General features: G+C 38.1%; 1 protein-coding gene across 2 annotated transcripts in view; it reads right to left on the bottom strand.

Moving 5' to 3' along the window:
- GEMIN5 (gem nuclear organelle associated protein 5) overlaps positions 1 to 23,503 on the bottom strand; it is a 35,538-nt gene that overhangs the window by 11,113 nt on the left and 922 nt on the right. For both annotated transcript variants that reach the window (XM_083355723.1, XM_083355724.1), the window contains exons 2-19: positions 22,751 to 22,905; positions 21,780 to 21,961; positions 19,091 to 19,239; positions 18,853 to 18,969; positions 17,255 to 17,387; positions 16,552 to 16,714; positions 15,680 to 15,892; positions 12,340 to 12,425; positions 11,342 to 11,424; positions 10,817 to 10,953; positions 8,041 to 8,114; positions 7,230 to 7,411; positions 6,680 to 6,819; positions 5,326 to 5,497; positions 3,913 to 4,140; positions 3,195 to 3,302; positions 2,954 to 3,076; positions 1,950 to 2,045 (exon numbers count right to left, since the gene is read on the bottom strand). In XM_083355723.1, coding sequence (XP_083211849.1) covers positions 1,950 to 2,045; positions 2,954 to 3,076; positions 3,195 to 3,302; positions 3,913 to 4,140; positions 5,326 to 5,497; positions 6,680 to 6,819; positions 7,230 to 7,411; positions 8,041 to 8,114; positions 10,817 to 10,953; positions 11,342 to 11,424; positions 12,340 to 12,425; positions 15,680 to 15,892; positions 16,552 to 16,714; positions 17,255 to 17,387; positions 18,853 to 18,969; positions 19,091 to 19,239; positions 21,780 to 21,961; positions 22,751 to 22,905 — 2,541 coding nt within the window. The remainder of the gene's footprint in view (positions 1 to 1,949; positions 2,046 to 2,953; positions 3,077 to 3,194; positions 3,303 to 3,912; positions 4,141 to 5,325; positions 5,498 to 6,679; positions 6,820 to 7,229; positions 7,412 to 8,040; positions 8,115 to 10,816; positions 10,954 to 11,341; positions 11,425 to 12,339; positions 12,426 to 15,679; positions 15,893 to 16,551; positions 16,715 to 17,254; positions 17,388 to 18,852; positions 18,970 to 19,090; positions 19,240 to 21,779; positions 21,962 to 22,750; positions 22,906 to 23,503) is intronic.

The following is a 23,503-nucleotide window of genomic DNA, read 5'->3' as shown; positions in this document are numbered from 1 at the left end:
CTGAGCAGGGGGTTGGACTAGATGACCTCCAAGGTCCCTTCCAACTTTATTATTATTATTATTATTATTATTATTATTATTATTATTATTATTATTATTATTATTATTATTATTATTTATACTTTGCAACTCAATCTGTGCTATTATTTATTGCCTCAGTTTAATGTTTTTGGATCCAAATGACTATGTAGTTTCTATTTGCTACACTGTTTCTCCCTTAACCCAACTCTTCTGTCCATTTAAGTACCCTTTTTCTGATAAAATTAAATCCTTCCTCCCATTTTTCCTCACAGTAACAACCCTATTAAGTAGTTGGATTGAGAGTTACTTTTCTTTCTTACTTTATATTTCACATTTCTAAACCGCCCATCTCTCTATTACTTGTCTTTATGTTTATAAATAACTCAAGGCAGAGAATATATGCAACACACCTTCCTCCTGCTTATTTTCCCCAGAACAACAACCCTTTGAGGGGGGTTGGGCTGAGAGTGAGTGACTGGTCCAAAGTAATCCAGTTGGCTTTTGTGGCTAAGGCAGGACTAGAATTCATTATCTGCCTCTTTCTAGCCTGGTGCCATCACTGGCTCTCCAGAGTTAATTGTATTAAAGAGTTAATTATTAAAGATTAATTTTATTAAAGAGTTAATTGTGCAAAGGTACCCACTCAATTTCTGTGGTTGAGACTGGATTAGAATCTGAGTCTCCCCAGTGCCAGCTCACCATCTTAACAATTACAGCACACTATCAGTGTGCTATTAATGGCCTTTTGAAAGATTAAAACACAATCACTTATTTAATCAGAGTTCATTCATAACTGATCATTCAACTGAGTTATTCAAAGATTAAAACACTTACAATTCAAGAAGTAACACCCCTCCAAAAAAAGTCATCAACATTCAGTTAAAACTAGAAGCATGTACAGTATATAAAAATACAATTCTATCTGAATATGACTTTTAATTCCCTCCGCACGTTAAACCAATGATCACCAAAATAACTGAACTTTATGGAAGCAGAGACCTATAGGATGGTGACCTGCTGTCAGGACTACTTCAGAGCCATTACTGAGGAGGGTTTGGAGACGGAAGACAAAGGAAAAAGGAAACAAGTGAGGATATGCTGGGAGACAATGAAAATCCAAAAAGTAACAGAATACAGTGAAGATTTTCTGAGGCCACAATGAAATCCTTCAGAAACAAGGACTAGAGACCGGTAACATTTGGTTAAGGATGTTGTGAGAATGGTTAGCAATACAGTATGCTTTAGAGCAGCAAATCATGTGAAACTTTTTGTTGGTTTACCGACTGCAACTATAATTTAGCATTGTGACCTAATAGCAAGTCTGGTTATGTTTCCCTGGTTTATCGTTAGTATGTTTCTTCTAAGCCACTAACCAATCCACAGAGGTTCAAGGCCAGAATAATGAAATGCAGAGAAAACAATCCACAAACAAACGTGATTGTTTTCTAACCCATGGTTATGAACCATGGCTTAACAACTCATTTTTACATGCAAATATTATATCCTATTTACTATTCATCCTTACCCAAACCAAGTGATTAAAAAGGTAAAGGTTCCCCCGCACATGCGTGCTAGTCGTTTCCAACTCTAGGGGCCGGTGCTCATCTCCGTTTCAAAGCTGAAGAGCCAGCGATTGTCCGAGGACGTCTCCATGGTCATGTGGCCGGCATGACTAGACGCCAAAGGCGCACGGAACGCTGTTGCCTTCCCACCGTAGTGGTCCCTATTTTTCTATTTGCATTTTACGTGCTTTCGAACTGCTAGGTTGGCAGAAGCTGGGACAAGTAACAGGCGCTCACTCTGTTACGCGGCACTCGGGATTCAACCCGCCAAACTGCTGACCTTCTGATCGACAAGCTCAGCGTCCTAACCCACTGAGCCACCGCGTCCCTTTTTAAAACCAAGTGATTAATGATTCAAATACTAACCTTCTGCTTCCATCATCTTATAAAGGGCAGGTCTATCTGTGAACAGACCCAAATGGAAAGGATCCTTTGGAGAAGGGGTCAAATCTTCATTCAACTCTACCAGGAAAGTAGCAAAGTTTTATCACATTTATGATCTTCATGATAAAAGTGCTTCCTATAGCTTAAACAATTCTTAACATATGTTAACTTATTTCTTCTTACTGCAAGAATTAGCTGCATTGTGTACCCTGTTCTGAATCTACTGCTTCTGGCTGCTTTAGAGGTCCTCTTCCAGTCTTCTGAGTAAGTACTGCTACTATTGCAAAATGTTTTTTCTATGTACAGGTGCTCATATGATTGGCTTGTAATGGCTTCAAAGCAGCTGTACCAAGCTTCAAGTGTTCTGACTACACTGATTACAGGGTGTGAACAGATCTTCATATATTTTTCTAAGAAGGAGTCTTATGCATACCCAGATAATACAGACACTACATATATACTCTTCCAGTTGAAATGAAATCAAAGTGACATGCTTGGGGGGAGAAACCATGCTCTGTTTAGTTTTGCAAACCAGAGTAGACTGAAAAGTACAAGATTCATCTGGGGAATGAGACTACTGGCATTAAAGCCTTTCCCAATTAAGATTATTCTTTTCCTCCTGAACTGCAGCTAAAAAGCGGTTTTTATAAATATCACTTGGCAAAGTACATGGAGATTTTTTTACTCCTCTCCTCCAGCAATCGTTCTAAGATCTCTGTTTTTGTTGTAAGTTCTAACCCTTGATGGCAATCCAGCCTCTGGGTCAGAATAGGTTTCGAGCCCCAGTTATACACTATGTCATTTATTTTTGTGATATACATTTTTCTCATATTACTAATGTAAATAATATGGAACTACGGAACAAACTTGATGTTAATATATTCTGTTATGTATTGGTTGAAAAAGCCACAAAGTGAGGGTATTTAAGATATGAAGTTATCTAAAAAGTGATCAGTACATTGTATGGCACATACTTCCTATCTTACCTTTGGAATGTAAGAAATGCGCTAATCTCAGACAGTCCTGGTGCAGTTCCTCCTTTGACCTGTGGTCCATAGATGTGCTCAGAGGCAGGATTGATCGAGGCTTTTTTCTTTTCACGGAAATATCTGCTCCGGGAAAGAGTTGTTAGAAACTCATATCCTGAATACAGCTGCCGATCCCTATGCCAAGACTTCAAGGGATTATATGTAAATAATTCTATATTTACAAATAATGTGTACAAACCTGGCTTAACTGGATCCTTCCTTACGGGTGGAGTTTTAACCAAAACAGGAGGTTTCAGGCTATCCAGCCCATGGACAGATGGTGGACAAGTTGTTGAATCACTGTCAACTGCAATGAAAGAACTAATTAAACTTGTGCAATGCCTAGAATAACATGCTTCTGCTACTATAGGATTACACACACACACACACACAGAGAGAGAGAGAGTATATCTTTATCTAAAGTCACTAGTTCTAGCTTTAAATGTAATTGAAAACAAGGGAACTGCATGAGAGCTGCATCAGTGCCTCAGCTAATCAATCAAGGCTTCAGAATTAAGAAAACATGATAATAGGATAGTAACACAAATAGCACTTAGACTTATATACCACTTCATAGGACTTTACCCCTCTCTCCAAGCGGTTTACAGTCAGCACATTGCCCCCAACAATCTCAATTTATCCACCTCGGAAGGATGGAAGGCTGAGTCAAGTCATCTGCTTTTCTTCATCTCTGGCCCCATTAGATAAAGAACAATGTTTACTTAAAAAAACAAAGATTATGATTTGAAGGAATAGGGAGCCAAGAGATTTACTCTGGTTGAATGTCCAATATTTGCCTTTCTGGAGGTGAGTAATACAATAGTCATCTCTCACAACCACGTTTCTACAGCTTCAATGCTATTCTCCAGCTTATTAAGACAATTCCTGTATGGTTAGAGATGCAAACTGTTATGTACCTTCTGTGGAAATTTTCTCAGCTGCCTCTTGCTCGTGTGGTTCTTTCTCTCCTTCTGGGTCAGAAACCCCATTTTCTTCCAAGGGAGGTTCTTTCATATTTTCACCACCATTCATCCAGTCATTTGTATTCTGGGCAGAAGGCAACTTCCCCAAAGGTTTCTTCTTTTTCTTCACTTTCTGTTTAATCTGAGTGCTTCTTTTTTTCTCTAACTCAACACTCTTCTTGCCTAATAAACAGGATATGCTTTTTAAAAGCTTTAAGAGATTCCTCTTAAATTTCTTTCTTCCTTCTCTTGTGCACACTTTTGGATTCTTGGCAACTGCAAGGAAAAGTCCCTGCAGTTTTCTTACAAGATTTCAAAAGTGCCATTGCCCACTTCCTAGGACTGAGAAAAAGTGACCGGCCCAAGGTCACCCAGGCTTTATACCAGGGGTCTTCAAACTGGGCCCTTTTATGACTTGTGGACTTCGACTCCCAGAATTCCTCAGCCAGCACGCTGGCTGAGGAATTCTGGGAGTTGAAGTCCACAAGTCATAAAAGGGCCCAGTTTGAAGACCCCTGCTTTATACCTACACAGGACGTAGAACCCGTGATCTCCTGGATTCTAGCTTGATGCTTTAACCATTGCATCAAACTGGTTCCTTTGAAAGGATCACAACAAATGAAGTGCATTACAAGAGACAGTACCCTAATTTTCCGCTTTTTACATTTTATTTCCAAAGTTTGGGGGAAAGGCAATATTTTTGGAGGCCGTAGGACACATTTAACCTTGAGAAGGGGCAAGATAAAAGTGAGCAGACAGGACAATGATGCAAGATCATCATTGTCACACAGGAAGGGAATGAGATTTTCTATTCCCCTGCTTGAATCAGAGATTTCCTTAGTCTTTCTAGCGGTCAAGCCTTAACTCTACAATCAACTATAATGGCTGATTTTTAGGAATCACAGTCAGATGGTATTTGAAGAGACGTTTATTTATTTATTTAACTGCCCTTCACCAAAGAGACTCTGGGCAGCAAGCAAAATTTTAAAAAATAAATTTAAGTAAAACAATAAAGATAATTGTAGATACAATATGGTTTCCCAAAATGAAAGAAACGTCAGCAGAAAAAAAATGGCCTGTGCACATGCAGACACATTAGGGGGACCTATTTACCTTCTAATCAAAAGAACTGCAGTGGGAACTGGCTCCCTGTTCTCCCCTGCCTCTTTCCTTGGATTTAGTCCAACCTTCAATCTGTGACTATTGCATTTTTAGGAAGCCGGTGCCTACTAATTCTGGAATGCTAATACTATAATCAAAGAATAATAACTAAAAAAAAAGAATAAACATCACTACAAACCTTGGTATTTTTTTTCTTTTTTTTTACTCTTACTGCCATGTTAAAGTATGAATTAATAGTATACTGACCTTGGGGAGGGCGAATGTGCTCTTGTTTTAAAGCTACCCATTTGTGAACAGAGAAGTCATCGCCCCCAGTGTAAATGGACTCTGTTTCCACAGGTGACCACTGTGTGCAGAGCAGACGGCCTCGGTGTCCCCTGTAATTGTGCAAAGGCTCTTCTTTTAGAGCATCCCAAACCTGTGAACAAATGTCTCATCAGTCCCACATGATTTTTCCACTAAAATAATCTCCAATTCCTAAAGTCGTGATGTTAAATTAAAATTAGATACTTCCCTGTATTTTTCTGCATAATAGTCTAACTAATGTTACCAATATTCTAAGAGCCGTGTTGCCTAATATTCTAACTAATATTCTAATAAGAGCCGTGTGGCACAGTGGTTAGAATGCAGTATTGCAGGCTAACTCTGCCAACTGCCAGTAGTTTAATCCTGGCCGGCTCAAAGCCGACACAGCCTTCCATCCTTCTGAGGTGGGTAAAATGAGGGCCCAGATTGTTGGCGGCAATAGGCTGACACTGTAAACCACTTAGAGAGGTCTGTAAAGCACTGTGAAGCGGTATATAAGTCTAAGTGCTACTGCTAACTTAGCCTTTGCATGCTTTTTACCTTATTATCAAGAGGGTAATGTGTCCACTGCAGGTTGGTTAAAACAGGTGAATCCCTGTACCTAAAATTCTATTTTAGGCCATAGAAAGCAATGGTTTGAAAGAGGCTATATAAATCTCTAATTTATCACCTCTATAGGCTTGTTTCCAATTTGTACTATGCTTTTAAAATTTGGCTTTGGCTTTTTATATTTGTACTATGGAGGCCAAAGGACACATTTAACTTTGGGAAGGGGCAGGACAAGGACAGCAGACAGGACAGAATTAAACCATTTGTCAATTTTTTCATAGTTATAAGCATACACCATGACAAAAAAACCCTGCACATTCTGCTTTTAGGTGCACAAGGGTTCTACATATTCCACAGAATGACAATTTACACAATGAATGTTCTGAATTCCCAACAAATACAAAATGCAGCATGAGAATCTGCTTTTCCAAGTTTGGCTTTCCCTACGATATATTCTTTAACCAAGGCATCCCTAAATCTTTTATCTATTTGATTAGACCAGGGGTCCCCAAATTCTTCGACTCATAAATTCCTTCATAAAGTTTCAGATTTTTCATCAATCCCCAAACATTTATTATATGAAAATGATTTAATAAACGGTACTTTAACTACATAACATTACTGCACAATAGTAACAGCAATAATGGATAGTCCCATTGACCCTTGTGAGGAGATATTGACCACTTTGGAAAACCCAGCATTAGATTAGGAAAAAAGTCCATTAAAATAATTTCACAAGCATTACCTGGGCAGTGCCATCATAGCAAACAGACACCAGTCTTCCATTGTGATGTGGACTCCAAGACAAACTAGTGATCTTGGCTGTGTGTCCAGCCAGAGTACGAAAAGGCTCTGTGATGGTTACAGGCTTCTCTGAAAAACTCTCTAAAGAGAAAACATACTGTTTGAATGAGCTCACATCTAACAACTTACTTTTTATATAATTTTAAAACATTTTTAGAATTAGTTTTTAAAAAAATGAATACAGAAAGACAAAGGGAAAAATCAAACAACAAATAATACAGAAAATTATAAGGAAAGAAAAAAAAGATGAAATAGAAGAAAAGAAATTAGTTATTGCTGCACTGGATCTTCCTGAATAATGTTCAGACTCTTTTCATCAAGAGAACAATCTGTCCATTGTGGACTGGCTATCTTACAGGAGGTGAAGATTTAAACATGTTTTACTTTAGACCAGAACAATGAAACATGCTGTCTTATTCAAAATAATATAAAAGGAAGATGAGAAACAACAGTTTAAACAGTTGCGTGGCAAGAACTGGAAACATAGTCACCTATGACACTCTTGATATTATGTACATAAATAATAGCATTATTTGAGCCAGAAGCTATCATATAACTCAGTTCTGGTTGTGTCCCATGGTCGTGATGCCAACGGATAACATTGATAAGTTTATGATGTTGCTGGATGGTGCACAGCAGTTTCAAATGAGGAGCCTGAAGTATTTCAATTGATCTGCAAGATTAAAAAGTAAGTTTCAATACAGAAATTGATGGGAGAAATAAGTTCTTTAGTCTCTGTTCTCCAAAAATAATTCATATACATACATTACAATCCCACTCTGAATAGCCTGCAAATTGGAATACTTTATTACAATAGCACAGCCATCTCTACTTCTAAATATGCATATATTTTTGGTATGTGTTATGGTATGATAATTTTATGAATGTAGGGATGCATTAAGTTTGATGAATACAAAGATTTGTCAAATTTTGTTCCACGATATTAAAGTGGAATGGTATTGGGTAGACACAAAAAAGGACTCAAGTCAAAAAGAATCCAATTATTAACCTTGTCAATTATATATTAAAACAGTGATAGCTCAAGAACATACAGTCAGGCACTCAAAATACATCATGACAGCACAGTCAGTCAAGTATCTGGAGATGTCATTTTGTCTGCTCATACTTTATTGCTCATATTTCCTGGATATTTTTTTCTCTGAAGTAATTATATTTTTTAAAATGACCGAAGAATTTTATGTTGATTTTGTTGCCCAGTAAAGGAGTTCAACAAGGCAGTTTCTGACATAAAAGAAATGAAGAAGTCAGTTAATATGCTTGAGTTAAAATTTCAGCACATACCCATCTTCATTACCAATAGCCAAGAGAGTGCCATCTGGTTTCCAGCTGATTTCTGTATGTGCTGGTAATTTGTGCTAAAAGAAAACCAATAAGATTATAGAGCCTTAATAGTACTGACATCCATTCAATAAAACAGCGTTCCCCAATGTTTCTGGCTTTGCAAACTGGTGGTGTTGGGGGGAAGGGAATGGTTCGCACAAGCAGCCAGCAAGGGTGTGCAGCTCCATTTGCACGAGTGGTGTGTCTGCTGCTCATACAAATGGAGCACACATACACGTGTTCTCCTGCTGCTTCCACAAATGAGGGTGCCCTTGTGCATGTACACATGCTTGCTAGCCATTTCCACGGCCCAGTTGCAAAATCCTTATGGCCCACTGGTGGATCACGGCCCACAGTTTGGGGACTCCTGCCATAAATAATGTAAAAATAGTCAACTAAAGATTTTCAGGGAGAATAGAGGAATCGGGGAATTCTATCAATTTTCACAATAATCTTGCAGAGTGTTTCTCAACCTTGGCAACTTTAAGACCTGTGAACTTCAACTCCCAGAATTTCCCAGCAAGTCAAATATTAAAGCCACTAAAGTTGAGAAAAACTGATCTAGCAGCTACCACCAGACAAAGGGGGAAAAGATCAGTTTGATGAGTAGTGGTCAAGCTATTAGACTGAAAACCTGGAGATCATACGATTTAATCTTTCCTTAGTCATGATAACCGGTTAGGTGACTTTGGGTCAGCCATATTCTCTCTCAGACCAACCTACTTCACAGAGTTGTTTTTGAGAGGTGGGAGCATTATGTACATTGCCTGAAGTTATGCAAAGTAAAGGCATATATAAAAGAAATAACTAAATGAAAAAAAACAACCATACAATTTCTGTTTATCTAAATTTTACAAAAATTAATTTATTTTTTCAGCCCACAGGCAGACATGATTTTTCTAAAATCTTAAATCATTCAAGAGTTTATAATTAATAACTACCCTGTAGGAGGCATTTGACTATGGAAGTTGAACAACGAGTCTGTCTGTCTCTCATCTATGCATTTATCAAACAATGCAAATACATAAATTGTACAAACAACTAAGGCCAATCTGAGCAAATCATGCATACCAGCATTTATACAAGAAATCTATATGGCAGCTGTAATATTTCCCTAAAAACAGATACAATTATCACAAAAATCAGGAAATAGGTTAGTATGACAGTGTGCTATCTACAGAATGACTTGAGTATGAAAGTATTCTCAGCAAGAAATTAGAAACTGTGCTTTCATATAGCTTTCTGACTCCACTCCATACTCTCACTTCAGTACTGAACACCCAACAAGAGGCATACTAGCATTAAAATGAAATATGATGGTATGACACAATAAAACAAGTGGCTGAATGCAAATCTCTTGCTTTTCTCAAAGCTATTTGTTCCATTTAAACTTTCCTATGCAAATAAGTTGCAGAAACATAGTGGCATGATAGATGGCAATTTTGCTACAACAAATGCAGTAATTTGACATAATGAAAGTTCCACAATCAGTGGACCTGGTCAATCTACTTGGAAAGATTTAAAATATTTTCTGAAGTTGTCATAAAAGAATGAAACTTTCAAATGTTTAAAAGTTTTAAATTTCTAACAGATTTCCAGTGAAGAAGATAACAGAAAACAAAATAGCATCCTAGCCTTATAGACTGTTCGAGAAGGTCAAGGCAGTATTGAATTTATTTATTAGAATTTTTATTCTGCTACTTTTTTTACAGGCGCTGAGTAGTATATGCAAGTGAGACTCTTTTCCTGCTCATCACAATTATTTTGCATTTCCCTTCTAATGATTACTAGATCGTAACTGTACAGTAATAGCTCATGTCCACTGCTATCTTGGTTGTTTGCACTAATTCTTTCTCTCACAAATGCCTATGCTACTTTGCTTCAGTTCTATTTTAATCAATAGTTCCATTTTTTCACCCGTTTCTCCCGTTGTTACCTTATGCCTCTATTCTGCAGTAGCCAGCACTCCATTTTGATTAGTTTGTCTAACACTGTTCTCTTTTGTAGTGACCTTAGCAATGCTGAGAAACTTCCTTCATAAAGTTTTGCTTAATTGTTCATTGCTTATACTTTGCCTTTTATTTACATATAATTCTTACAAGCCAACATATTTCAAAGCATTTTATCTTATCACTTGCTTAGAATCAAGAAGCTGAAAAGAGTTCTAGGAATATCACGTGATGCATCCCAATCACTTCATCAGCAGATTCTAGACCTGAGCAAATTGGAATAATTTCACGAGCAAAATGCTACATGTAGCAAGCAACTCATGGGACATTCTTGCTAATTGTTCCTCAGAAAACTGGTGGTCACTTTAAATAGAGCTGCTGAGGCACACTGACTAACACAATAAGGCAGAAAAGCACGTGTAGCCATGCCTAATGCCAGAGTGTAATCTTGAACATGAGCTATTATCTTTCTTCAATCAAGTTCAGTTCTGAACTTTTTGCTATCCGCTTGTGAGTTTCGTGCTCCGTAGCTTCTTAACATTCTGTGCCAGGACCTCTTCCTTACCCCGTACTTTCTACCTCTGTAAGGTTTTAATCCCAGTCTGACTTCTTTCTATTTCATTACAGATGGTGAACTGCCAACAGCCCAGTTTGCACAAATCTGAGCATTCTGTGCCAGTGTGCCAAAAGTTACTTTGGAGTCAGATTTTACTTTCTTCTACTCGAACTGTAGTACAGATGGAGAACTGGCAAGCGATTTTCATTCCAAGGTCAAAATTCTTACTCACTTTGATTGAATTTGTTTCTCGAATGAGTTTATTGATATCATGAGCTTCTCCATTTAGATTCCAAGGATTATGTTGGAAAACAACTCCTTCTCCTGCACAGCTGTATAAGGTTATGGAAGGTCTATCACCATCTCCCTCTACAATAAATAAGAAAACAATGCTATTGTCTCTTATACATGTATATTTTAATATAATTAGTAGAAAAAAAATCTAAAACAAATTATTTTAAATATTTCTTTTAATATAATAATTCCATCATCCTTTATTGGATCAAAATACCATCATGCAACATAACTATGACTTAAATCATCAAATTACTGCAAAACGTAATGGCCAATTGGAATATTCCTGGTGTTTATTATTATATTATGAAGCAGTTTCAAGACCTGTGAAGATGTTAATAAAGTTTGAACATGCCCACCACGGGTGGGGGAGAAGATAATGCTATTTCTAGAGCATCATCACAATATGTGGACCAAATAAAAAAGCCAATGAAAAAAACATAAACATATTTCTAAGACTTACGTAAAGACAGTGGAGGAACTGGAGGTCCCCAAACTAAAGTATACACAGTTTTCTTATGGTATGTACTAGAGACTTGGGGAGGCCTAACAGGAAAAGATACATGAAATTGGCATCATTTTTTAAAATTTTATTTATGTATTGTTTTATCATAAAAAGTAAAATACAAAACAGAAAAACAAGCAAACCAAAAAAAAACTTTGGCATCGTTTTTAAAGAAACATATGACAATATCTGAAGTAACCTCCCTCAGCATTATTTAAAATATCAATAGAAATAAGGAAAGGTCCAACAATTCCTTTAAGCTAGAACAATATTTTCCACAATCCTTCTGCACTCCTTTTTACAAGTTTAAAAGAATGTCTAGTTGAACACTGAAGAATACAATTTTATTTGTATTTTCTCAATACAAGAAACAATAACAATTCCATTTCCCTCCCCCATTGATAAATTCTGCCCTCTTCTGTGACTGCTCAAAGGATAAGAATGAACATACAAAATGCATTCTAATTAAAGAGTAATAATAAATCTGTGAAGCAACAGAACAAATTATGAAGAGAACTAAGAAATAACTGGGCTTCTGGAAGATTTTGAATCAGAACATGGTCTGAAGAAGTTCTTTCAGAACGTTTTCTTAGAATGAACTTGGATCTGGTTTAAATAAATAAATTAAAAACAATACTAAAAAGTTAATTCTATGGTTTTATCAAGTCTCTGCCTCTAATAGCATATGGAATTAGGTTGACACTATCAAATACTCTTGCAAGAGAAGGTTATCTTCATGTGTTTTGATACCCTTGCAAAGCGTTACTTTTTTTTTATCAACACTCTTCCTTTGGATGAGTACATACTATGCCAAAATCTGGGCAGTTTTGGCTTATCACCTATTGTTTACTGAATAGTGAACCAGCCATATATTGATTGTTCAAAAAAACTATAATCATGGCTCATCATTATACATGTAAATAGATACTAATCAACAAAAAATAGTTATATCTTACTTGTTAGAGTACGTATCATAAATTCCAACCTTTCCATCATCTGTTCCAAAAGCTAAACAGCCTTCCTTTGTTGGATGCCAAGCCAACTGCAAACAGAAAACACACTAAGATCTCAACACTATTGTCAGAATTATGGATTAATGCAAATTATATCCAGGTTGCACTGTGTGACATTAACATAGCTGACAGATATATAATAAGTATATCTACACCAGCAGAACATGTACCGTATATACTTGAGTATAAGCCGAATTTTTCAGCCCACTTTTTGGGCTGAAAAATTCCACTTCGGCTTATACTCCAGTCAACAAAAAAACTTACCGAGGACTTGTGCGCGGCCGAGGCTTTGGTGCTTCCGGGATCGCGCGCACCTCTCCCAAGCCACCGCCGTCCGAGACCTGCAGGTCTCCGTTCCTCTGCGCCCTGCCTGCCTGCTTCTTTCAGCTGTCTGCCCATCAGCTGTCCATAGGGATGCTGCAAAGCTCTCCTTCTCTAGGCCTTGGACTCCCTCCTGGCTGAAGAGTAGATGAACCAAGCCAGCAAGGAGACAAAATGTTTCTGCAGCTGTTTTTCCTCTGAAGTTTTTTTTTTATTTTATTTTAAAGTAATCTCCGAAGGTTATGCCAGAAAATGGAGGACGCTGGGTCTTTGCAAGCTTTAGCTGTCCGCCTGGCTGCCTGAAGGCCGCCCTTTTCAGGCAGTCTGACAGACAGCTAAAACTTGCAAAGACCCAGCGTCCTCCATTTTCTGGCACAACTTTTAGGGATTTATTATTATTATTCCTACTACTACTATTACTACTACTACTACTTCAGGAGTAAAAAGTTGCAGAAAAAAATTCTCTCCTTACTAGCTTAGTTCCTCTACTCTTCCATCTGGAGCCAAGGTAAGATTTTAAAAAGGGATATTGGTTGGAAGGCAGAGGGAGAGTTTAGTTTTAGCATCTAAAAAAAGGGGGGGGGGAAATCAGCGAGTACATCCCAACCAGCTTTTTATGTTTTTGTTATTGAAGAAATATGGGGGAGGGGGAGGGGTTCTGGGGTGGGTTGGGGAGGGGATAATATTGTAACTTCAATAAAAATTTTCAATAAAAAAAAAGAAATATGGCTTTCTGGGGGAAGGTGGGGAGGGCGTTAAGGAAGGAAAGGGTTTTTGGAAGCTCGTCCTGAAGCTGCCTTTTGTGCAAGGGGCCTTTTCTCAAAGCCTAGAGAGGCAGCTTTGTTGCCTCCCCGTAGACAGCTGATGGGCGAACACCAAAAGCTCCAAAAGGCTAGGGAACTAGTCCCAGAACACCTTGGTAGGAGGAAGGGCAGAGGCAGAATTGGGAAAGAGGTAAGACAGGGTTTTCCTTCCCAGATGTTTCTCTTTGGCAAGACAGCCAGCTGTGCTGAAGCCCAGTATCTGGGGGTGGGGGAGACCTGAGGCAGGCGGGCTGGTGCTTGCATTAGGCCTCCCAGGATCTCCCCCACCCTCAATTAATGACCAGTGCACTCTTTAATGAATGCACTGAGGAGAATACGTATGGCTGGTCATTACTTGAGGCAGTTCATTTAACATTATTTAATGGCAGTCTCCATTAGGGTCACAACCTGAAGACTATCTGTGCAATACTTATCAACAGAATGTGTGGCTGGTACAGTCTATGACATATCTGTTTTTTCCCCCTCCTAAGCTTATACAAAAGCTACCAGATGTAGCAGAAGAATGCCAAAGCAATCAACTAAAGAAGTTGAAAGAGATTTGTGAAAGGTAAAAACTACTTAACAATTCTTTTGACTACCATTCTAGATGTACTTGGAGGGGAATAATCCCCTGTCAGGACAGAGGGAGTCACTTCTGGGTGAATGTGTATAGTGAGACCTGGGGAGGTTTGGGGAGGCGCCCAAACCTCCCCAAACTTCGGCAGGAGGAACGGAGACCTGGGGAGGTTTGGGGAGGCGCCCAAACCTCCCCAAACGTCGGCAGGTCTGCGCGGAGGAACGGAGACCTGGGAAGGTTTGGGGAGGCGCCCAAACCTCCCCAAACTTCGGCAGGAGGAACGGAGACCTGGGGAGGTTTGGGGAGGCGCCCAAACCTCCCCAAACGTCGGCAGGTCTGCGCAGAGGAACGGAGACCTGCCGACGTTTGGGGAGGTTTGGGGAGGTGCGCGCGTACCTCCCCAAACCTCCCCAAACTTCGGCAGGTCTCCGGACGGCGGCGGCTTGGGAGAGGTGCGCGCGATCCTGGAAGTACCGAAGCCTCGGCCGCGCGCAAGTCCTCGGTAAGCTCCGGGCGGTCACTTGCTTCGCGTCTCCTGAGGGAAGGGGGGGGGCGACTGGAACGGGCGTGTTTCCTCGCCTGCTGGGCGCCGCGATTTGCCCGGGGAACGCGCGGGCCCCGAATGGCAGCGTGGAGTGAGGAAGCGGACAGCCAGGGCTTCCCCGAGAGCTGCGGCCACACAGGGTATTCCTGTGTATTCAGGCTTGCAAAATGGCGGATCGAGCCTCTGCTGGCGGCAGAGGCTTGCAGAGCGCGGATCCAGCCTCCGAGGCATGCAGAACGGCGGATCGGCTTATACTCGAGTCAACAACTTTTCCCAGTTTTTGGGGGTGAAATTGGGGGTCTCGGCTTATACTCGAGTCGGCTTATACTCAAGTATATACGGTAATATACTACCTAAAGGACATTTGTTAGCATTCTCAATAAACTATGTTCATTTGCATAAAGCACCACAAACAGAAAACTAACAATGCATGAAATTCTCTGTGACTGAAGCTACTTTTAAGTAAGCAAACTAGCAAATAAACTAATAAATCATTGCATGAAGTATCCTGACAATTTAAAATAATTAGAACTGCATTCTCTTTAGATAGATTTGCAGGTGTAGCATTTTAGAGCCTAGTAACATAGTAATAGCTGCCAGTAAAAGAATGAAGTTATTAAGCTTAACGATTCATCATCAAAGTTAATTACAGTTTACAGCAGTTCATTACATTATTTTTAAACACCACTTTCTAGTGTTGCTTTCAAAAGCAGATTTTGTTAATAATGTTTTTTTTTCATTATCTTAACATCTGTGCTCAAATTATGCTGACCATTGTTTTCTTATCTAATGGCCATGATATAAGCAGTGACTTTTAATTAGTATAATCAATACAGCAATCTTTATTATTGTTAATATGTTTAAATAATATACCTAAAATGAAATTATTTTAAGTGAATTATTTCTGACGTTCTAATAAATATGTATATAATTGGCACTCACAGTACATAAAACATAAGTAATATCCAATGTAGAAATCATTATTTTGAGTGGGAAAATAAAATATATAATGAAAAACAGGACCAGAAGCACACTTACAGCTGTGACTTTGGATTTAATGCCCTGCCAGAAAGTTTTCACATCATAATGATTATTAATTGACATGGTGTTCCACACTCTGAGCATGCTGTCCCCAACTCCAATAGCAAGGCAGCCTGTATCTACAGGTGAAAAGGCCAGGCTGTAAACAAAACCCCCAAGAGAAGGCATAGTCCAACAGCAATTCAAAGTTGCCAGATCCCAACACTTTACCTACAAAGAAAAAAAAATGAATGGAGCTTCAATAAAAATTCATCAAATCAAAAGCCATGGAAAAGTTCAGTAGGAAAATTACAAAGATTTTCCAAAGAATTTCTGAAGGGAAGCACTGATCTGCTCTAAAAGTGAGTAGATTCCTGCTGAGATTCTATGGAGTAGAGTTCTACAAATTCTACAAATACCAGGCGTAAGTCTAGATTCAAGGTTTAAAAAGCTAATGTGCTATTTGATTCAATGTATTCTTCTGCATGAGAGTTAAGATGTTAAATGTTGAAGATCAAAGTAAAATGAAGACAAGTGAGTCAGCGGAAGGTCCAGTTCCAAAAACTGTGAAAAAGGACTCAAAGGGAACTGTAATTCACCAAAGCAAAAAAATAAAATAAAAAAACACAAACAAAACCACATATTTATGATAATAATTCAAATGAAAATGCCACCAAACTTGCAAAAATCCCTCACAAACATTTGATCCTTTTTCTCTGTAGGCAGATCAGTTATCAGCAATGATAGGGAAAAAACCAGAGGAAGAAATCTCACATATTCCTAGAATCAGCAACAAAGATAGGTCAACTTTTGTGGAACCTTCAGACCAGAACGTACTGAAAGGGCTTTTTAAAACAAACAAACAAGCCAGCAAGATGTATGATCCTTACATCTCTGTCCATTGAAATGGAGAAAAGAAGTTGTCTGTCTTCTACTTGCAAAGTACACAAGTTGAAGACTATTCTAGAATGGTTTTGCCCTTCAGATGAAGTCCCCAGGAGTTCCCATTTCCGCTTCCCAGGCTGTGCCAAATCCCACTTCAGCAATTCACCACTATGAAAAATAAACATGCAGAAAGCAAGAATTTGTTAATTCATAAAGTAGGTTGTTTTTTAAGTACATAACTTTTTACGCTTATAGTCATATTGCAAAAAATATGAAATATTTTGAAGTCTAATAAAATTGCATTTTAAAACAGACATTCAAAAAGCTTTATTTCACATGTACAGAATGATCATAATTCACAGGGAAATCTTTCTAGATCGTTTAAGAATTTGGAAACATGCAACATACAAGTATGGAGACATATATCCAATGTCCCCAAACTAGTGCTCTCCAGATATGTTGAAGATGCAAATCATAGAATTTGAGCCTGTACGTCCAAAGCCTCAGGATTCTAGGAGTTGTAATCTTCACACATCCAGATATTTTTGGAAATATAGAGCAAATTGCTTAGAAAGAGAGGTTGTTTTTGAAAGGTTAGAGAAAACATAGAAAATATATAATGCTAAGGAATTAATCGACACCATCCCCAAACTTAATTTCTTATACTTTTGCCTTTTAGTCAGCCATTTAATTTGAGAAAATACTCACCCAAAGCAACTGGAGAAAATGCACGTGGGCTGATTTGAAGGCCAATGTAGTGTTAACCAAAGACGCTCTTTGACCATTGGTTCAACACCTCCACCTCTTCTTTTCAAAAAGGGCAATTTCAAGCTCATTACCACTAGCAAAAAGAGAAAAAAATAGAGATTTCAAGCCTGCATTGATATCAAAATAAAGGAGAAACTCCAGAATGAAAATGGGATTGTTCCATTTAATTTTATTTAAAAAAATCCTTTTGCAGATGTTCTGTAAGACACAGACTGACACAGTCATAAATACTGTTGAAGATAATATTTCTGATTGAATACATGGAATTTATTTTACTAAGTTCAGATGGCCAAATTTTCAAGGAATCATTAAATCTTGTTATGGGGGGGATTGCCCTTCTAGGGAGCAAAGAAAGAAAATGTGCACTTCATGGAACAGATTACATTGTTTAATTGATGAGACCTGGAGCATGCCTGGTTGGCCTGCTCATATAAAATGGGCAAAAACAATAGGAGGTGGGGGATTCATCAGATAACAGGGCCATGTGCCATGGAAAGCTTTATAGGTAATAATTGGCGAAATGCATGAAAAGCCCACTGGCATGTGGATGTTAAACAGGAGTATCAAGCTTTAAGGCACCTCACAGGTACGGAATCTCAGGTTCAATCTCTTCCTCATCATACTGACTGGAATCACACACAGAGAAAGGAAAATCTGCATGCAGTGCTCCTATTCTCAATTGCTATACTCAATCCATAATGATGATCAATGGATCAAGAACCAGGATAATTGTAACGTTCCCATTCTGGCTCTGCCAGAGGCCATCTACAGGCACTATGGCCAAGGTCACAGTCTAAAGCAGAGTTCCCAACCTTTCTGGGTTGGCGGCCCAGAGCAGGGGAGGGGGGAAAGGGGATGATTTTGTGGGCAGGACAGGCCCATGTGCATGAGCACCGTTTGTGGTGCAGCTCGTATGAGTGTGGGCGCAAGCACCCACAACAAGGCTTGCACTCGTGGGGTTATGACCGCCCTCGATAATGCTGGCACAAGTGGGGCCACCATCTCCTATGATGAGGCTGATGCGAGTGGGGTCACAGATGCCTGACACTTGAAGCGCTGCTTGTCTGAGTGGGCTGGTTGGCCACTCAGGTGGCCCGGTGATTTGACCACAGCCCAGTACTTGGCTGTGACCCACAGGTTGGGGACTCCTGACCTAAAGAACCCTTTCTTATTTCATAGGAATTATGTGCTCAAACTAAAACCAGCTAAACCTGTAAGACTGAGGCTCAGGCATTTCAACAAGATCTGCTCAGTCAGAGTACAAACAATGGGATCTGAACAGCTTTAGCGATGATCATTGTTGGCTTTATTATAAAGAAAGACTATGTGGCATTTCAACACATTTAAGCTCACACAATTCAGCATTGGATGTTATGTAAAATGAGAATTGATGAGGCAGCTCCCTTCTTCAAATTATTAGTATTAGAATTCCTTTTTTATCTATAATTGATATTTAACATCATGAAGCACAGAGAAAACAGAAGAAAAAAAACCCCACACTATGTTGTCAAAATAATGTATAATTTCTCCAGACTTACTTCTATTTGTATTACAGCTCCATACACGAATGGTCTGATCTTTGCTTCCTGAGGCCAAATAATAGCCTTTTTCTACACCTGCTTCTTCTGTTATGGCTCCTGTAATGGCATCTTCCTCTGAAAGTATCCAGAAATCAGTTAAAAATAGTGCCGTTGTCTTTAGCTTCCACTATAGAGGCTAATATTACTACAAAACTCACACTGCTGTTATATTGCAATACATATGATTTATATATACCTTGGAAATCTTGTTTACTGAACAGAGCATCTTCACCAAGCACAGGGCACCATGCCAAAGAATGTATTTCATCATCATGACCTCTCAGGCGATGAACAATATTTCCCTTTTTGCTGATGTCCATAACAATCACAATCCCATCCTTATAGCTTGAGATAAAAAGATTTATATTTAATTTCTTAGTTAATAAGTCATGTTCAATAAATAATCCCAATACTAGATGCAGCCCATTCATGTTTGTAATGTAATCTTCTTTGCCGTTTGTAAGAGCAGAGTGGGAAACATAAACCTTAGGATAGAAGTGCTTACACTGACTAATAAGTGGGAGATATAAGTGAGATTTCAGCCCTTAAGAATGGTAAATAAATGACAATATTTTATACAGGTTTCATAATTCAACATAGAATGCTAATAGTTCATTATTTCTGCATGAAATTAATGAATATGAACAGCAAAACTGTCCAGCTGGAGTATTTCTCAGCCTGCCAGCAACTATATACTGAACACAACAGAAAGTGTTCTATGTTCTATATCTGCAGATATACAGTATAGTTTACAGGGAAAAACAGATGCTTCTGAACATAAAGCATATGCTTTCTTGGCATTACAACATATTGTCCTACCCAAAGGGGAGAATGTTAGGCATATGATTAAGCCTACATGGTTGGGTTGGAAATATATAAGCCATGATGTATGATAACACTTCAAATGTGATGATTGGCCAAGGGTGTGTTTGCCTCCCAACGGCCATAAGAGGGAGCTAGGGACGTAGTTTCTCTCTCTCTCTGCTCTCGCTGTTTTTTCACTGTTAGTTACTCAGTTACTGCTATTGTTGGTTTGCTACTGTGTTAAACCTGAACAACTGTGTTTTGACCTTTGGACTGGTAAGAAGACTTTGTATTTGGAATTTATTTATTTATTTATTTATTTATTTATTTATTTGGTTTATATACCGCCCTATTCCCAAAGGACTCAGGGCGGTTTACAAGGCAAAATTTAAAAACAATCCAATATAAAATTAAAATAAATTAAAATAAATTAAATTAAGTCTAGCCACAAAAATTAAATCACAATTTAAAAACATTAAACCCCTCAGTCCAGACCAGATAGTGTTACTATTGTTTATCTGTTCTTTACACATGTATGACCTGGACTGTTTATTTTTGACTGTGCTTTCTATTACACCACAAAGTAAAGTATTTTGTTTTTCACACCTCAGTGTATCTGTGTGGTTACTGTGTGAACTTTCTTGCTCTCAGTACCTTTTTTGTCTGTGCAACTTCTTGTTAGCTCAAGGAGATCTCTGCACAATTCCTGACAAGTCTGTAAAACTACTTTATGCAGATATGGAACAATGCATACTTTAGGTTGGTCTCTTTATTTTCCCCATTCTAGAAATATGCAACACTGAAGAAAAGTGGAATTAATCAGCATTCTAGATTTAGACTAGTGCTGAAATCTCTTTCTTCGTAATCACATATTTGTTTTATAAATATGTATCTCTTCAATGTAATCCTAACTAAACATGTTAGGATGATCATGTCTTTCCAACCTGTACTTAGCCAAAGCTTTCTATATATTGAAATGGTATATCTGAATAAAAATCTTTACATTAAAATGATGCCAGTTAAAGGAATTGATTGCCCTCTTCTAACATGAGGGTACAATCTATTTTAACGCATGGCTCTGTGATTATTGCATTTATTTTTCCTCCCTTTCTTAAACAAACCTTTTGTCTTCTGCTTGTCAGCTCTGTAACTGAATGCTGGTTGTTGACATAACCAACATTTTTACCCTAAGAGGTTTTAACTCCCACAATGTGTAGAGTAATATCCTCTGATAGCACTACAAAATTAGTAATAGGATTGAAACAGAAGGAAATAAAATATTTGTATTCAACAACTTAAATTTATCACTTGGTATAAACACTGTGAAAACAACACGCACACACACACACACCTCGTTTTCCCCTAGTATTAATCTATTTAGCATTGACAGAACAGTTTGTTCAGTGGCTAAGGCACCAGGCTAAAAATGGAAGGTTGTGAATTCTAGACCCGCATTAGATACAAAGCCAGCTGGGTGACTTTGAACCAGTTATTCTCTTCCAAAATGACTAAATGAATCTCCAAAGGAAAACTAGATCCTGTATTCTCAATGTAGATAAGTATATAACTTCGTAACAGAATATTTTTGCTTGTTATTAATGAAAATATTCTCCCTGAGAGTTTTCCACATTTTAAAGCCTTAACAAAAGGGCATGCACAACGCGGACATTGTAATTTGCTTCAAAACCTTAAATTACTTGAACTCATTAGTTAGTTCAAACTAACAAAGCACCTTGCAGTTCAATCAACTGAAACCTGGAACAATTTTGCTGTTCCAACTTTTAACTATGCAAAAGATGGACTAGCCTCATAGGGCAAGTATGGCAATGCGGGGTGTTTTGTCCCTCTTTCCCTGCTTCTTCTATATGATTTTTGTGTCAGTTTGCCTGCTGATCTGAGGATCTGATCTGATCCAAATGTTTGAAGCAGATTCAGAAGGCCGCATGCAAAAAATGAGGAAGAATCTGATTCATCAGTGAAATGGATACCACTGATAAAACAACACTTATTTCAACTGCTTTCTCACATATTAGTATAGAGTATTATAAAAGATATCAAATATATAAACATTTGGTCCTTACCCAATAGCTATCAGATTTTCATGGTGAGGAGAACAAGTGAGACAGAATATAGTTCTAGGTTCTGGAAAAAATTGCTGACTGTCATTTCGATTATGCCAGTAACAAATCACAATCCCCTTCTCATCACCAGATACAACTAGATCTTTTGCTCTGGGTGACCAGTGCAATGCAGAAATCGTATTCTAGAGAAGAAAAACAGCACAATTAAAAGGAAAAGTAAATGTCGATTGTTTTTGAGGTTTTGTGTAACACTCAAATATAAAAAGCCAGAATTTAAATTTGCAAACTATCTCAGTTACTTCCAGAGTCCAGTGAGTCCACTGGTTAATAACCAAAGGTCAATAACATATGTTCCATATCTCTTCCAAGATAGAATCTGAGACACTGATCTCTATCTCTTTCTTTCTTAAAGCAATGACCAGCTATTTACTAGAGTGCAAAATAATTCAGGAGTACTTTTTAGGAAGAAATTAAGAAAACACATTTTGCAAACATTTCATAACAACCGTATTACATCTTAAAGACTAGCTGGATTAGTAATAATCCAATCACAACATGTATATAAAGTTGAGAACTGATTCATTTGACAATAAAGATGTCAGTAATAATCATATAGACCTTTATTTACTCTTATGATATTAGAATTATCATTATTGGTATCAAATAAAAGCTTTCATCTGGAAAATATACCTTCATTATAAAGTGCCTATCTATGCACCCAAGAGATATGAAAATTAGAAAGAACAAAGAAGAAGACAAGTAGCAGGACTAAATAAAATAAACAGACTGCATAATAACATTTTTTCACACTATCTCACAGCCTGCCATGTATACACAGTACAAATCTTGATAAATATTTAATTCCATATTTCTCTCAAAAAGATTTCAGTGATGTTTTGCTCCAGAATATAATAAAATGTGCATCACAACCCAACAAGTGATCAAAAACTACCATTTCCAATGCATTTTACCTGATGTAGTGTATGTTCCATCATGACAGTCAATGTTTGGACGTTCCAAATTTTCACAATTCCATCATCAGAACTGCTGGCACAATAGTAGTTTTGCCCAGGGTAGGGGCAAAATGTGAAGCCAGAAACTCTTTCAGTGTGGCCTATTAATTCTCCTGCAGTGAAAAATATACTAGATTTATAAAACAGGTCAACTGTTATTTTGAACAGGTTTACCCCGAATTAACATTCCTAATTCCCAGCTAAAGGAATAATCTGGATTCAAATTATTTTAAGACATCAGCTCAACATAATAAACACATTTAAAGGTAGGAAAATAAACAGCAAAATGTGCACAATGGATGCGATAGGAATCCTTTTGGGGCAAAGACATTCTGTAAGTGAAGAGGCGCAAATGATGAAACCCTTTCTATTATGGCCATCCACCTCATTCTATTTGGTAGGGGAGAATGGAATAGGAATAGAATAGGAAGGGACCTTGGAGGTCTTCTAGTCCAGCCCCCTGCACAAGCAGGAGGACCTATACCATCTCAGACAAGAAATAAGAAGTGGATCTTTGGACACAGATATACTCTGACCACGTATGTGTGGCATATTATATTTTTCTCAATCCCTTGGCTTCAAGTTTGTAAGGGATTTAGCTCTGCCAGAACTCTGAATTCAATCCAGAAATAGGCAACAAGTTAGGACAAAACCTACTGCTCATACCAGTACATAGTGAGACTTCTACGCAAGCATGGGTGAACCCACGCT

The sequence above is a fragment of the Vipera ursinii genome, assembly GCF_947247035.1.
Source record: "Vipera ursinii genome assembly, chromosome: 2".
Lineage (NCBI taxonomy): Eukaryota > Metazoa > Chordata > Lepidosauria > Squamata > Viperidae > Vipera > Vipera ursinii.
This window is presented reverse-complemented; position numbering and strand designations above follow the sequence as displayed.